A 16,515-nucleotide genomic window follows, 5' to 3' on the forward strand; every position below is an offset into this window, starting at 1 on the left:
GGTGAATAGGTTGGACTTTGAATCAGGCAGACCAGGGTTGGAGTCCTAATTCTGTAATCACAGGCTGTGTGACTTGGGCAAAAGGTAAAACTTTTGTTTTCTCTTTGTAAGATGGAATCTACTTTGTGTACATGCTGTAAAGATTAAGTGAGAAAACATATTTTTAAACTGATAAACCAACAGGCCATGAACACAGCTGTATATGATTGCCGAGAAAGGATGACTAAAAGTGATGCATATATTTACTTTATTTATTTATTATTATTTTTTAAGATTTTATTTATTTATTTGACAGAGAGAGACAGCCAGCGAGAGAGGGAGCACAAGCAGGGGGAGTGGGAGAGGAAGAAGCAGGCTCCCAGCGGAGGAGCCTGATGTGGGGCTCGATCCCAGAACGCCGGGATCACGCCCTGAGCTGAAGGCAGACGCTTAACCGCTGTACCACCCAGGCGCCCCACATGTATTTACTTTAAAAAACACTTTATAAGGGGCACCTGGGTGGCGCAGTTGATGAAGCATCTGCCTTCGACTCAGGTCATGACCCCGGGCTCCTGGGATCAAGCCCAGCCCCCCAATCATGCTCCCTGCTCAGCGGAGAGTCTGCGTCTCCCCCCATCCCCGCCCTTGCTCATGTATGTGTGTGCTCGCGCTCTCTCTCTCTCTCAAATAAACAGATAAACTCTTTAAAAAACCACCTTATAGATTTGAAAGTTCTTTTTTACATACATTATTTAAATGTTTCTAAAGAAGCAAACTCCTTTTAGAGCAATGCCAGTGAGAGTCTTGTCATTGATTTCAGGAAGTGAAACATACATGGGAAACTATTTGATTTTGTAGAACAAGGTCATTTTATTTAACTAATGGGAGGGCAGAGGTGTTGTGAATTTGAGAATTGCTTAGCCTCACTGACCTCATTTCCTGCAAGTTATGTTGGCTGTGAGACAAAGGAGAAGGATTTTTCCTAGACCTGCTAGTCCACTGGGTGTGCTAAACTTTTCACCTATGACGAGATGGTTTCACTTTCAAGGTTCTCAAGATAAATGAGGCTTAGAGCAATCCTGGGCTTTTAAGGGATCTGAGAAAGAAGAAGTCCATCTAGGCAGTGGGTTGTGCTCTTGTTCTTTCACTATGCCGGACACACATCTAGAGACAAATGGAGAGCACGCCACAGCTCAGGAGAAGCCCAGGAATGAGTATCGGAAGGTCAACAGAAACAGGATCAAGTGTGACACATATGACACAAAAGTGACATTGATTCTCCAGGGTGGATTTCCAGAGTGACTGAGAGATGGGAATCAAAAATCAGTCCAAAGGACACCTTGACTTAAGAAATCTGGGGCTGTTGGCTTTTACTGTTTAACTGGAAACCTCATTCTGAGTGGCAGAAGTAACTTGCTCTATAGGTAAATGTATTCTCAGAATTGTGAAGAGAATGGTGAAGGACTTGTGTGTGTTTGGGGGGCAGGCGACTACTGGTTGTTTCATGCAGACTTTGAAGAGGACCCTTGAACTTCAGAAGCAGGCACTGCCAGGTCGCCTCTTTGGCTACACCTTCTGAGTTATTTCTTATGTCTCTCCAGGCTGGTTATCAGTGAACTGCGTCATTGCTCAGACGTTGCACCCTGCACTCTGTGTTTGAGATGGAATTTACAAATATTTGTTAATTGTGTCTTCTATGCAGACACTATGCTAAACGTCGGGTGTACAAAATATGGATAAACTGTCTTGATGTCATGGAGCTCAAATTCTATGGCCCGTTGAATACATGGAAAGTTTCTCCACTTTAACTTCTTTTTGTCTTCTGATTTACTTCTCTGCATCCAAAAATTTCGGACACCTGCTTGGAGAGGTATTGGGTATGAATTAGCTTCTTTTGGTACAAACCCACTTCTTTTCTGTAGTGAATATAATGATACCTTTTATGACATCTGATGACCCCTGGGAATCAATAAAGCCAGTTGATGGTTAATGTTTGACTGAAGGTGAAGGGAGAGGCTGGGCAAGCAGAGCAGTGTAAAGGGAGTGTTCTCCAGGGAGATTCTCAAGCCCCAGCAAGAGTCTCAACAGCTGAATGGAAGAAAATAACTTTTAACAACCATTTTGTTATTTACTTACGGAAAGGTAAGGGTTGACATGTCTTAACTATGTTGATAACGTACTTCTTCAAGAATGACAGAATAGATGGTGGAAGGGGGGACTTAAGAAGTTGCTGGACAAATTTATTCCTTGAAGGTGCTATGTGGCTGGGAAGGGGAGGGATGTTTATTCTCAGTGTGACAAGTTTTACTTACGGAGCACAGTTTCTTTTTTGGTTTCTTTTCACTAGTCTCCCCGTTTTATAAATTTATTTAATGAAGTGGCTTTGGTTGGATCAAGGTTGACTGTGGAATTAAAGGAAAGAGGAGTTTGGGGATGTTTAAATGAGTGTTATACCCATTCTTTGTGATTAAAACATAAAAGTGCCTAGTCCTAAGATGCTCTGGGGCTCTGTATTCTAGAAATCAGGGTTGGAATCTCATTCTTATGCAGTGTCATCTCAGATGTGGTCTTCAACAAATGAACATTCTATCTACTTCTCAGAGAATGAAGTTCGATTTCAGATTATTAGGACTGTCTGGGCCACAGTGGGGGAGGGGAAATGCCTAGGAGAAAAGAAACCCTTTCTTAAAAGTATTGGACATAAGAATTGAAAACAGAGGGACAGACCCGCCTTCACAACTGGGAGAGCAAGACTTGGTGTGTGTGTCGGTCAGCTTTTTGGTGCTTGTTTCCAGCTTGGTGCTGGATGTTCCATCTGCTCACAAGCGATCGTTTTGAGATGTCAGGTTGTATACAGCTTGTTGTGTCTTCCAAGGTCTGGTCTCTGCTCTGCCTTGGTTTTTCCTTTATTGTGGGGGACTTTCTGGGGACAGCTGCCCTCGGCAATGGGAGATGCTCAACAGGAGATTGGAAGGGCGACACATTCTCTGATATTTTCTTGTTTTTATTTTTCTTTAAAAACTTAGATAGCAAGTGAAAAATAATTTAAAAGAAAAAGAAAGCACATTTGGGTGACAAGGAAAAATGGACAATGTTCAGCTCTCACCAGGAAGCGAAGTGTCTTTTGCTGAGTGAGGGTTTATTGCAGATTGCAGGGTGTAGACTTTATGAGTCTTCAGGGTTGGGCAGATGGGTTAGGCCAGTTTCGTCTTTTACCAGCCAGTGGGCACTGAGCAGATTGCTTAAGCTCCCTGAACCTTAGTTTTCTCATCTATAAAATGGAGCTACTTGCCTAACCAAGCAGTTGTGAGAGTAAATTAGATATGCTTGCAGAGTTTGGTATATTGCTTGCCACGTGGTAGATGTTTGATGAATGTTAGCTCTTCTCTCCATTAGAAAGTTCAAGTGTTAGGGGCGCCTGGGTGGCTCAGTTGGTTAAGCTGGACTCTTGATTTCAGCTCAGGTCGTGATCTCAGGGTCGTGAGGGAGATGGATATTTTCTTTTCTCCAGCTTACTTTGTGGTAAGAACACAATATATAATACATATAACATAGAAAATATGTGTTGATTGACTGGTTATGTTATCAGTAGGGCCTCCTGTCAACAGTAGCTGTTAGTCGTTAAGGTTTTGGAGAGTCAGAAGTTGTAGGCAGATTTTTGACTGTGCAGGGGTTTAGTGCCCCTAATCCTTGAGTTGTATAAGGGTCAACTGTGTAAGTCTTCTGGTGAGGTGTGGGTGTGGCGTCCTTGGACACTTGCCTAGATGACCCCTGGGAAAAGTCACTGTTGTTCAAGGTGAAGGTTGCATTTCCTGTGCCTCCTCCCTTCTTCCTCTTCCTCTTCTTCCTCTTCCTCCTCCTCCTCTTCTTCTTCTTTTTTTTTAAAGATTTATTCACTTACTTTAGAGAGACAGAGAGCATTTGAGGGGGAGGAGGGGCAGAGGGAGAGGTTGGGGATCTTCAAGCAAACTCCCCACTGAGCATGGAGCCAGGCCAATTCCAGGATCCCGAGATCATGACCTGAGCTGAAATCAAGAGTGGGACACTCAACCGACTGAGCCACCCAGGTGCCCCCACCTCCCTTCTTTTGTAAAAAGCAAAATATATGCTGGCAGAAACGCAACTTCTTAGTCTGTTGTCAACAGAACTTTCTGGAAAAGAAAATGTGCCCCCACGTTTCTTCCATGATAAAAGACATTACTCTGAGAAGGAAAGCTGAGCATGAGTCATCATGCCCCTTTCTCCAACGGCTCACAAACAAGGGCTTTTATGGGTCTAAGTTTACATGGATAAGCATATATAGATTTAATCGTTGACATAAAATTGGATTCATTCAGAAATCCCTGGTCTTGAACCTAGACTGGGGCTCATTCTATGGTTTACTCACTGATTCCACAAGAGAAAAGTACCTCAGTTTGTTACAGGAATATCTATCTACCTATTTGTTACTTGTGAGAACAAACAGAAATGTTTATGGAGGTACAGTAAATATAAATGTAATAAAAACATAATTATTTAGTGGTTGGAGTATTAAAAAAAGTTGATTTTCACTTGAGCATATGTAACAGCCCAAGCTATACCTGGTTATTGTGTATATGGCACAAAGAAAACTCGATTTCTCTTAAAAGATTCTATGTAAGACTGACATACTGAATCCTCTCATCCGTGATAGTCTGAATCAATAATTTCTTACCATATTTTAATTATCTTCAAACAGTAAGACCTGTGTTCTTGAGAAAGAGACAGAAGTCAAAATGGTTGATTTGTGCTCTTCAGGAATGCTTAAACTAGGGATGAGCACCTCTTCACCACCGGGAGGGATTTGTGCTCAGCCTCTGCGGTCAGATTGGCACCCCTTCCTCACCCTCTCTGAGCTCAGTTTCCTTTCCTGTAGGATGACAACACGACCTACCTTAGAGGATTGTTGTGCTATTTAAATGAAATAAATTGTCCAAAGTGCTTAACTTAGTAAGTGCTCATAAAATGCCAGCTAATTAAAAAAATTTTTTTTTCAACTAAAGAAAACTAACTCATGAATGAGATAGCATAGAGGCATGGTATTAGGAAGACAGAGTTAATTTCATTTTTCTTTGACTCTCTTGCCCATCCCAGTTGTCAGTTATGATCTAATTACAGGGATTAGAAAGTGAAGCTGCCACATGGCAGGACTGTACATTTTCATGACGTGAATCCTTGCCTCCGGGCTACTTTATAAATGAGCTAGAGTTACAGCGAGTGTTTGGGGGGATTTTTGTTTTGTTTTGTTTTAATCTCCGTGTCTAAACCCGATGGGGTGAAATCTAATTCAGATTTACCTCATACTGAATTTCTAAGGACAGAATGTGTGATTTTATTATCTTGACAAATGCTGATCTGTATGCTTTATGATACACAGATAACTGTTGTATAATACATGCGGAAACGCTTTGTCAAAAATAATTAAGCCATCTTTTATGAGACATAGCGATTCCTACCTTCCTCTTCAGGCCAGGGAAGGCCCTTACGATGCTCTGGCGGGGAGGGAGGAAAGCAGATTCTTCTCTCGCTTCCTCCTAGGGTTTCTGACGTACGAACCTGCACACCCAGGGAATTCAGCACTGATGTTCTTACTGCCAGCCTGTTCGAGACGCCAGGGAAGCACCATGGCTAGATACCCACCTGTTCCCATGAGGGCACCTCCCTTCCCTTTGACCTACCCTGACTAGCTTTCATTCAGGGCTGGGCACTGTGTGTGGCTCTGAGGGGAGTTTCCCCTTCCCTCACTCACTTCCAGGGAGTGTTGGGTGGAATGAAAGCTAGCCAGGAATGAGCTTAAACACAGGTATCAAAATACTCCTTAGAGCTCATTTTTTCTTTCATAAGAATAATTATGGTAGGAATTTATATTTAAATCAATCATATAGATTTAAAACATTTTAAGTCCTGGGGGGGGCGCATGTATCTTTCTTTTTTGTTGTTGTTGTTGAAGATTTTATTTATTTGACAGGGGAGAGAGAGAGAGAGAACATAAGCAGGGAGAGCAGCAGAGGGAAGAGAGAAGTAGGCTCTCCACTGAGCAGGGAGCCTGATGTGGGGCTCAATCCCAGGACCCTGGGATCATGACCTGAGCCAAAGGCAGATGCTTAACCAACTGAGCCACCCAGGCGCCCTGGGAGCATGTATCTTTCAGGAGCCCATTCATCTGACCATGAACCTATCGATACAACAAATAATCACCCTCAATTTTGTATGCGTGTAAATCCAGATTTGCATATACTGGAAGATTGGCGTATCTACATTACAAAGCTTAGTGAGAGACCAAAGTGCTTGTATTTGTGTGTTGGGCTGGGGGAACATCCATCCCTCCTTTCCTTCCTTCCTTCCTTCCTTCCTTCCTTCCTTCCTTCCTTCCTTCCTTCCTTCCTTCCTTCCTCCTAAAGCAGTCTGAAGTATGAGGCAGCAGCCTTGCTTTTATGGCTGCCTGTTTATTTCTAGCTTGTTAATGGCCACTTTAATTGGGTCCCTAATTTGCCAAGAGTGCAAATCACTCGGATCTTCCTGTGATTTTTTTAAACCTTAATAGATGTTATTGGTGCCAGAGATTTGCGAGTGAGATCAAAAAGATGGGCATGATTGATCTGAACATTACTTGATGAACAATGGTGCGAGCAGGCTTTTAATCTGATCTTTATTCATATCTGGATTTGCTTTATAATTTATGCCGCTCTTAGCTATATACCGTGCAGAGGTGTGATAAAAGGTGCACAGGGTCTATAGTGCTGTTTGGTCCTGGTGGTATTATGAATTCTAGTCACATCCTTTCCTGCCCACATCACCTATGATATTTGAAAACACATTTTCTAGTCCTCTCCTCCTGCACCTTCTTTGTTCTTTGGAAATGCATAGTTCAACCTTTGAGCAGGGTAAATTACTTGAATTCAAAGCCCTTAATGCCTTTTTTTTTTTTTTAAAGGATGAGAGATGACTAACTCTATTTAAGGTTTGCCTATCACTGAGCTTTTTGCAAGGGGAGAAAATCGATGCTTGTGTGTTGAGTTATTGAACGTTTGGAGACCTGGGACCTAGAAATTCCTTGTCCTTACTCAGATAAATGGGGAAATGACAAGAGTGTCTAAAAATGCCTCTTGGAGGAATTGGAACACAGCAGGAGAATTAATCAAGCCTTGAGTGGACCCCTGAGATGCCGTGGGTACTGCATGTGTAATAACTGAACACAGCCTTGTCCGAGGCCTCCTCTATCCTGGAATGGTGGTGCCTTTCTCAGTCAAAACCAGAGTTGCTTGGGGTATGAGTTTGCTAGGGCTGGCATAACAAAGCACCAGTGATGGGGTGGCTTGAACAATAGAAATGTATTGTCTCAGTCCTGGGGGCCAGACATCCAAAGTCATGGCCTTCAGAGGACCATGGCCCCTCCGTTCTGCTTGTAGATGGCTGTCTTCCCTCATGTGTCCACATTATCTTCCCTCCCGGTGTGTTTCTATATCCAGATTTCCCCTCCTCAGTGGGGAGTGGGCTTGTCCCTCTCCCTCTGCCCCACTGCTCATGCTCTTTCTCTCTCTCTCGCCAATGAATGAATGAATGAATGAATGAAAGAAGCAATCAATAAAATCTTTAAAAAAAATGGGGCCCCTTGTTGGCTCAGTCATTGAAACATCTGGCTCTTGATTTCTGCCCAGGTCATGATCTCAGGGTCGTGAAATTGAGCCCCGTGTTGGGCTCCATGCTGAGTGTGGAGTCTGCTTGAGATTTTCTCTCTCTCCCTCTGCTCCTCTGTACTTGCATTTTCTCTCTCTCTTTCCAAAAAAAAAAGAAAAAAGAAAAACTTTTTTGAATTTGTGGGAAGATGTGTAATGGATGAAGTGATACTAGGTGTCTCATTATGTTTATGAATAATTGCATAGGTGGAAACTAGCCCAGCAGTGTGATCTTGGGCAAGTCTCTTAACTTCTTTGACCCTCGCTTTTTAATTTTTCTCTCTAAGAGGTAGATTTTGATAGTACCGGCTTCATCGGGTTCTTATGAGAAATCAGTAAGGTAATGCATATAGAAGTCTGATTGTTTTCAGTAAGTGTTCGCTGCCTTTCCATGGTTGTTCGGCTGGACACTGATTCAGGGAGTGGGGGGATTTGTGTTTTGTGGGCTGTGGTGAATCAAGGCATCAGCCCCAGGCAGCAAGGCCAGCAGCCCTGATTCCATATTTGTCCAGGATTAAAAGCAAGTGGTGGTGGCTTTTCAAAATCCCCCCCACCCCCCAAAAAACCTTTGACCTGTGTCGCTAAGGATGCACTTGACCTCTCAGATAGTTGCCATAGAAACTGTCTGAATTTAGTCTTTGTGCCCGAGGGAAACCCCAACAAATAGCAAAAATTCCAAGCAGATGGTTGTAGCAACCATTTCAGGTAGTTTAGATAAAATGTCACTGAATTATCTAGAAATGTTCTCCAATCCTTGTCCAAGTAGTGTTGGTGAGGAAATCTATCAAGTGTGTGTGGCTTGGCCGTTTTAGGCAGTTTCAGCTTTAAACTGTGCTCTCCCTCCAGCAATATTATGATCCAGGATGTGCTACTCATTAGTGGAATTATGTCCATGCAAAGAGGAAATGGAGGCAAGACTTGTTTGAGAGGCTAAAGTCCCCTTCTGGCAGAATCCCCGCATTAGCGCCGTTTGCCTGGACGCATGGAGGTAGGGGCTTTGCCTCCCTGCTTCACTTGGTCATGAGAATGTGGCTGTGAAGGCTCCTTCTGGAGTCGTCTCATTGTCGGGGCCACCGAAAGCCAGGGAGCGTGAAAGGAGACGTTCTGTAGGACAATGTTCAAAATTCCGACGAAGCCCACGGGGATGGCAGAATGAATTTTTATTTAACAAACACTGTTGAACATATGAACTCGCTGAACCCCATAAATCTCGCAAGTGGGTACTCTGATCACCCCTGCTTTACGGATGAGTAGACCCAAGTCCTGGAGGAGCCAGCTGGTCGAACTCCGGGGTCCGTGCTCCCAGCAGCTGCCGCGGGGGATAGATTTGTCTGCAGAGGAGTCACGGGACCGTAGGCAGGGCGGTGGGAAAAGCAGTTACTTCCATTTCCCACTGGAAACCTCTCTGTGAGGGATGAGACGAACTGTAAATGACAAAATCAAGGCTAAGTGCGTTGCTGCTTCTACTTGTCAGATTCCTTGAAACATCCCAGACGGTGGCCTGTCTGAGTATCTGATGAAAATAAGGCATTTATTTTATTTGTATTTGCTTTTCTATCGTTCAGTGTATGTCTTTGGAAGATTAAAAGCACTAAAAAATCCGTTCAAGAAGAGAGGCTATGTATCCATGTATGAAGAACTATGTATAGTTCTTAACCTATTTACCGAGCAGAAATCTGTTATTGTATTTAAAAGAGGAGTGACACTTTTCATCGACGATAAAAATTTATTACTTTGCATCAAAACAAATCTTTAAATCTCAAATTAGGTTCCTTGAACATTTTATGTTTATTCTGAAAGCTCTTATAGATTGGACAAATTCATAAGATATCACTGACAGATAATTAAAATGTTTTAGAATTTAACAAACATCTGTTGAGGGCTTAATATATGCAAGGCATCGCATGACAAGCTGTGAGTTTAAAAAAGTTTAAAAAACTTTTAAACGTAAGGCCTCTGCCTTGAAGGATTTTGTTTTCTAGTACAGGCAATAACACAGATATAGGAATAAACGATAAAAAAAAAATCCAGGCAGGAGGGGCTTCAAGAGGAAGACACTTATGGCTGGAAATCAGGCAAGATTTCATGAAGGAAGTAGGAGCTGGGTTCTAACTCCATGATGGCAGACTCTGTGCCCCTTATTGGGTTATGCCACTTCTTAGCGCAGAATCTGTCCTATGAGAGAAGCTTTTCATAATAATTCAGTGCTTTTAATATCAACGGACAAGTTGGACGTAGACGGGAAGGTATGACAAGTAGAACACGTAGAGGTGAGGAAGGACAACCTCAGTCCAACTTCCTGATGCAAATATTGACTGTCCATTTACTCCAGCTGGCCTCGTGCTGGGTGGGGTGGGCAGCAAGTGCCAAAACGCATGGAGGCAGGAAGGCTCAGGGTACAGAGTCCATCACGGTAGACAGCGTTCCTGAGTGCGGGCAGGGAGTGGGAGATAAGGCTGGAAGAGTAAGTTGGGGACGAGTCTTTGAAAACTCTCGAATGCTGAGGAGCTTGAGGAAAATGATCCCCAAATGCGCCAGTACCATCTGTATTTCTGCTCCTCTTACAAGCTGACCATGTGCCTTCTGCTAGGTAAAAAAACCGAAACAAAACAAAAAAAACCAAAACGAGTTAGACTTAATAATTTATTCAGTCACACATTCCATATCGCAGTATGCCAGAGCCTGACATTGTTATTTATTTCCATGGGTCTCCACACCACATAAGCAGTCTAAAGGAGTAGAAAAATGTCTTGTTTGTGTTTAAGATAATGAGCCAATTCTAAAATGATGTTTGAACACAATGACCACATTAATTCTGTTGCAAAAGCTAATTTTTTAACATTCACAGGGTTTATGAATCTGATTGTCCTGAAGGATTTTAATCCTGGCTCTTCCTTAAAATAACTATAAAACCTTGGTAAAGGTCGCTTCAGGGATTTATATGCATTTTGCATATCTGTTTCTCTGTGCCTACCTCCGTATCTCCACAGCTCCCATACTACCTACGGTAGAAAGAGTTAAAAGAGGTTTGGGTCTTTAGGATCTGACAGATCTGGCTGGAAGCATGGCAGTGTCCCTTCCTACCTATGTACTAGGCAAATCACTTAACTTTGAACCTCCATGTCCTCCTAAATAAAAGCAGTATAACATTTCCTAACTCATCATGTCCATGAGAAACTCACACATTTTTTATTGAGCTATTGCTATGTATTTTCTGTCTGAGGAAACTGAGGCACAGGGAAATTAAGTGGTATACGCGTAGCAGCACAGCTCATGAAAGGTAGGGCTAGGTTTCTAGTCCAGTCTTTCTGACTCAGAATCCACTGTCTACACCACTGTTACACTGTTTGTAAAGGCCCCTCCCCAAATCTACCTCATAGTTGATACTTAACAAATGCTTATTTCTATCTTTATCTCCCAGGGCATTGGTGGCATTTGTGAGGCTAAAATGGGATAGTGCTTTTACCTTTTTGAAGTTCAAATATAAGCTATCCAAATGTAAGAAATTAAAAAATGTCAGGGACTACATTTTTAGAGTGGTTAGAATGTCAATAACCATTTTTTCACGCTGATTATATTAGTGAGATAAGTTCAATGTGGAAAAACGTAAAAAAAGAAAAAGAAAGAAAGGAAAAGATGAAACAGTAAACCAGGATCACCTTTAATCTGTAGAGATAATGAAGTGGTCAGAATTTTGGTGGAATGAATGCATTTCTCATTTTGCCGATCTTTTGGCATTGCTTTGGCGGGCCGGCATTGCGGTGGGCGACAACCTTGCTGTACAGGCCAGGTGGAAGATTTATATCAGATCTTAAAATCAGTTAGTCATGATGTGTCTCAGGGTGAAAGTTATAATTTCTAAAAAATGTGAAGCCACAAGAAAGAAAGGAAAAATAATACTGAACAGAAGAGAGTAAGGACAGAGTTTGGATTCTTATTTGGCTGCTTGTGGAGTAATAACAAGTACACTTTTTCCTTAGGCGAATTGCCCAGTTGACAACAATGTTGAGAAGACCAAAGGGTGGCTGGTGAGGGCTTTGAATGAAGGACTGTGAACATTCTTGTGTTCTTTCTGCTTGAGGAATCTCACGTATTTGCAGCTTTGAATCAGAACCATGAAAATGTTAGTATCTAGCTATCCCGGCATTTGCCGAAACATGTCTTTCCCATGCATATCATAAAAGTGAAAACTATACCTCTTTTCTATCATTTAAGACCTGTAAATGGAGACGATTATAATAAAGTGAAGCAGTTAAAGAAATGGAATTACCATGAGCTTCTTTTGAGATGTTGACTTGTGTGTTGCTATGGACGAGGTATTATGAAGCTTCCGGAAGACTGGCTTGTTCCCTGAAGAGAAGAAGCTGGCCTTTAGTGATCCCATTCTACTAGGCTTATAGCTGGATATTGTCCAATGATCCTTTCTGGCTGGAAAGACATGATTTTAACAGACTGGTAGCTGATCGCTTTTATTCTCTGGTTTATTCACAGGAGTTTCGATACAGAAAACTACAATGGTGCAAGTCCCACTTCATTGCTTGTGTTTCCTTGCACTTTATTTGGTAAGAGGATGTTCTTTATTTATTTGCTGGAATATTTTCTGCCATTTCTACCTCATACCAGGGAAACAATGATTATCATGACTTAAAAAAACCTATCAGAATTAAATTGCATACAAAGGACACGTAGTTTGCCCCGTGAAATGGCTACAAGTCATATGTCTATCCTTCAACCAGGCAAGTGCTTTTTTTTCAGCTCTTAAAAGCCAGTACTACTTAATGGGCAAGTCCATTTCAAACAAATCTTTGTATTCGTATTTAGACCCTCACGTATAGCTCAGGGAATCTGGAAGAAAAGTATACTGAAGCGTATATTAGAATGTGTATGTAGTATGTACGTACACATAGTTTATGCATATAGGTATATATTAGTTTATGTCCCTTAACCTTGACTTTTTTTTTTGTACTTTGACCCGTGAAAAATTACCACTGAATTATTAAGAAAAGCATTTTCTCTATTTTCAACTGCTCTGCTCTGTGCTTTTCTTCCCATATATGGTTTGGAGTATTCTGGTCAAAGTTGTCTTTAGCCATTTGTTGAGCCAACCCTCTCAACTGACAGGCTTCTACAGGTTGGAGCTGGATGGAACCAGGAGACACCCAGCCCTCGTTCTTGGGAAGATAGTGGGGTGCCAACTTTGTTATATTCACGAGGCTCATAAAGGTCATATGCTTGCCCAACGGTCTGTTGTATTAGGAAGCAAGATTATGGGGAAGCACTTGCTTCTCCTTAGAAGGAAGTTACTAGATCCTCACACCTCAAATCTTGGTTCCTTTCTTCTGGGACCCCAAAATAACATTGAATTTAAGTTCCTGAGAGCCCTCTAGAGCCCTCACAGCAGAAAATTTACAGAATGAAATAGAGCCTTCCTTCTGGGGGAGGGGAGGAAGCTACAGTTCAAATTTTATGAGCAAGTTGCCTCTGCACAGACTGGGGGCTCAAAGCTTGTCACTAGGACTGCATAAGGACTAGGGCAAACATCCCCTCTTGACTTATCTACGCTTCTCATCCTTCAGATGTCCTTTGCTCTCTATGTTATCACAGGGTGATAGTAAAGTCAGACCGGGGTACAAAACTGGCACTGCCACTTCCTAGTCATAGGAACTTGGGTGAGTTACTTAAGCTCTGAACCTCAGTTTTTTGCCCTGTGAAATGGATCTAATGAGAGTACTTGCCTTATTGGTTGTTGTGGCAATTAAACGAGATAATGCATTTATAAAGCCCTTGGATCTGTGACAGGCGTGATTGAAGCACTGGATAAATATTGGCTATTATTGTTATTGGCTGTTATTATTATTATTACTATAGCACTGTATTTTATTTTTACTTTTTTTTAAAGCAGGCTCCACATCCAGCATGGAGCCCAATGCGGGACTTGAACTCATGACCCTGAGATCAAGACCTGAGCTGAAATCAAGAGTCAGACACTTAACTGACTGAGCCACGCAAGCGTCCCTTACTATAACATTTTAAATATTCAGTGCCTCCACTCCTATGGACTTTGACTTCCATGAGGAGGACCATCATGTCATCTTTGTAGCCTCAGCACATAGCACCAAGCCAGGAGTAGGGTAGAAATTAAATATATAATTATGGATTTATATTAGGAAACAACGAGATCTAAGAGAAGATTCTGTCGTGGTAATTTGATATTAGTGGCCTTATCTTGTCTGAGAATGGGACGTGTATTTTTGTTTCCTCGATAAAAGGTTGGATATAATTTTTCCTTCTCTCCAATCTCAGCCCAGTGGGACTTCTACCTAGAGTAAGAAAACAGGGCCCAAACCTCTGCCGGCAGCAAGAGCCTTGCCCAGGAGATAGCCCCGTGCACACCTGTGTCTGGCGAAGGCGGGGGCGGGGGGATGTTACCTGTGTGGTGGGATTGCAGGGGTGCTAGGACGGAGCCACTTCTCTCTCCCGCGTCCACCCACCCCTGCTCCCAAACCCTCTCCTGTGAAGCCTGGAAGTTTGGTTGGCGCTTTCCTTCAGTGTAAGGCTTTGTTCAGCAGAGAGAGCAATGCAAAGTGATTGCCAGCCATGTATCTCATACTTCCACGGTCTCTCCTGTTCTTTTCTGAGTCCTGGTTTCCGTAGGGGGTGAGAAACATTGAGTGAATATATTGCAAGGGCCCTGAAGAGAAAGCGAGTGAGTGATTTGGGTTTGGGAAGGGTGCTGAATAGGGAGGCAGATCAAGGAGAAGCCACTCTAGAGTTTTGCCTGGGATTACACATTTTCTAGAAGGAAAAAGAGTTTGGCATAAATACTCTATAATCACTGCGGAGAAGTCTTACTGGAAAGTTTGATGAGGACGGCTACCAGGCAGGCGGATCTGGCAGCCGCATGTGTCCTTAGCTGGCCTGGAAGGCAGGGTGGCAGTGTGGCTTAGAGTTGTGGCTGGATGATCCAGCAGAGTTGCCTTCATCCCACATTATCTGTCTCTGCTGTGGGACTTCTCTGGAGATACTTTCTGGATCTTGCTGAGGATCAGAAGAAATGATACGTGTGGGGGGTTGAGTCCCACAGCTGTTGCACCGGGAACATTAAAAAATGTCAGTTTTCTTCCCCTCCCTTCCCTTCCTTTTGCCTCTTTGTGCAAGATGGTGGACATTATCCCTCCAACTCCTGCATGGACCCACTTTTCCTTTCACACCCCCCACATCGTCTTTCCCAGTCCTGGCAGTAAGCTTGATGACTCATGACAGGCACATGTATTTTGAAATCTTTATAGCCCAGATAGCCATGTTCATGACACAAAGGGAGATTTGCTGCCCTGTTATGAGAACCCAACTTTGAACCTTGCCACTGAGATATACTGACTAGTGGGGGTTTCGTCTGGATTCCATCACTGGTGTGAACCGCTGAAAGACTGACCCTTGCTGATGCGAGCAAAAAGTTGATGAAGGCCGTTTGCTGTTAAGTAGTGGCCTCACAGAAAGCGCCACCCTTGTCTTGTACCAACCATGGCGGGTGCCTGGACATCTGCCCCCGGTTCTTGTGTCCTGCCTTCTGGAGGAGAAGATGTAGAAAAGGAGTACAGGGGAGAAAGAGCCCTCACAGGAAGATAGTCCTTAAAAGGAGTTGATGAGCTGGAACTCTATACAATTTTTGTGTCAGTAAGGATGCTCTCAGTATAGACAACAGGAAGTTCAACTTTGGAGCGGCTGATTTTCCTCAGATAACAAGAAGCCTCAAGTGGACAGCCCAAGTCAAGTTTTGCATTTCTGTGATGTTACCAGAGACTTGGGCTTCTTTCTCTTTGCTCCTCCATCTTTTGAGCTGGTTTGTCACCTCATGGTTTCATGGCAACCACCACAGCCATAGACGTGAGGTCTATTGTCTTAGTAGGAACAACAGGGAAGAGGGTGGAAAATTTAGCCACACCTGTCTCTTTTCATTGGGAAAATGAAAGCTTGAACATACCTCCCAACCCCAGCAGACTTCACCTTTTGTTTCATGAGCCCAAACTGGGTCACTTGGCTGCCCTGATGGCTGCAGGCGAGTCTGGGTAGGAGACCTCTTGGCTTCCCAAGGGAGAGAGATGGCGATGGCTGGGGGCAGCTAGTCCATGGGCCTGCTACAACTCTGAGGGAGAGGAGACCAAATTCCAAAGCCCTCATTTGCCAGACAACCAGTATCAAATTAATCAAGATTCAGTGAACCAAGGAGTATAGTGGAAGCCCTTTTCCCGTACTCTTACCCTGATTATTATCCTCAGTATGTCCATCCCAAGAGTGTACTTGCTCTCCCTAAAGAAGTGGAAAAAACAAATTCGCTTCCCCCTAGTTCTTCTTACTTTCTTGGTTTTACCTCTCCAGCTCCCCAAACCATCTACTTCCCATATTATACTTCTGATCCTAACCCACCCCACCTCTGATTTCTACATACTTAGGAGACCTGAAGAACCACACAGGAAGGAGGGGACCCCAGCTTCGGGTATGGGTACTAAGTCCCTCATTCTAGAGGGTGCCCTCTGTGGGTGGGTTGATGACTGGCTGTACCTCCATGTGCTGCCCGTTGTGCTCAGCTTCACTTTAGAGGGACAGTCATGGTGGGAGATGGAGGGACGGCAGGGGCTACGTATGCTCCCCATCTTTCTGGGCTGGGAACGGTTGGAGTCACACCATCCTGTAAATCCTTGATGCCCCTGTGTTCCTGCCAGGTTGTCCCGGCCATTTTTGCTCCCTCTGGTGGGTAGTGGGGCACAGTGGCTGAGAACACCCACTGCAGAGACATAGGTACGAATCCTGCTTCCTGTCTCTACCTGGGCAAATTGCTTCACCT

At 43.4% G+C, this 16,515-nt stretch overlaps 1 protein-coding gene across 1 annotated transcript in view; it reads left to right on the forward strand.

The window, feature by feature from the left end:
• Window positions 1–1,635: 1,635 nt before the first annotated feature.
• CDH17 (cadherin 17) overlaps window positions 1,636–16,515 on the forward strand; it is a 70,249-nt gene continuing 55,369 nt past the window's right edge. The window contains exons 1-2 of the mRNA XM_045805638.2: window positions 1,636–2,121; window positions 12,165–12,235. Coding sequence (XP_045661594.2) covers window positions 12,188–12,235 — 48 coding nt within the window. The 5' untranslated portion in view covers window positions 1,636–2,121; window positions 12,165–12,187. The remainder of the gene's footprint in view (window positions 2,122–12,164; window positions 12,236–16,515) is intronic.

This window comes from Ursus americanus, chromosome 9, assembly GCF_024610735.1.
Source record: "Ursus americanus isolate L20-20 chromosome 9, mUrsAme1.1.p, whole genome shotgun sequence".
NCBI lineage: Eukaryota > Metazoa > Chordata > Mammalia > Carnivora > Ursidae > Ursus > Ursus americanus.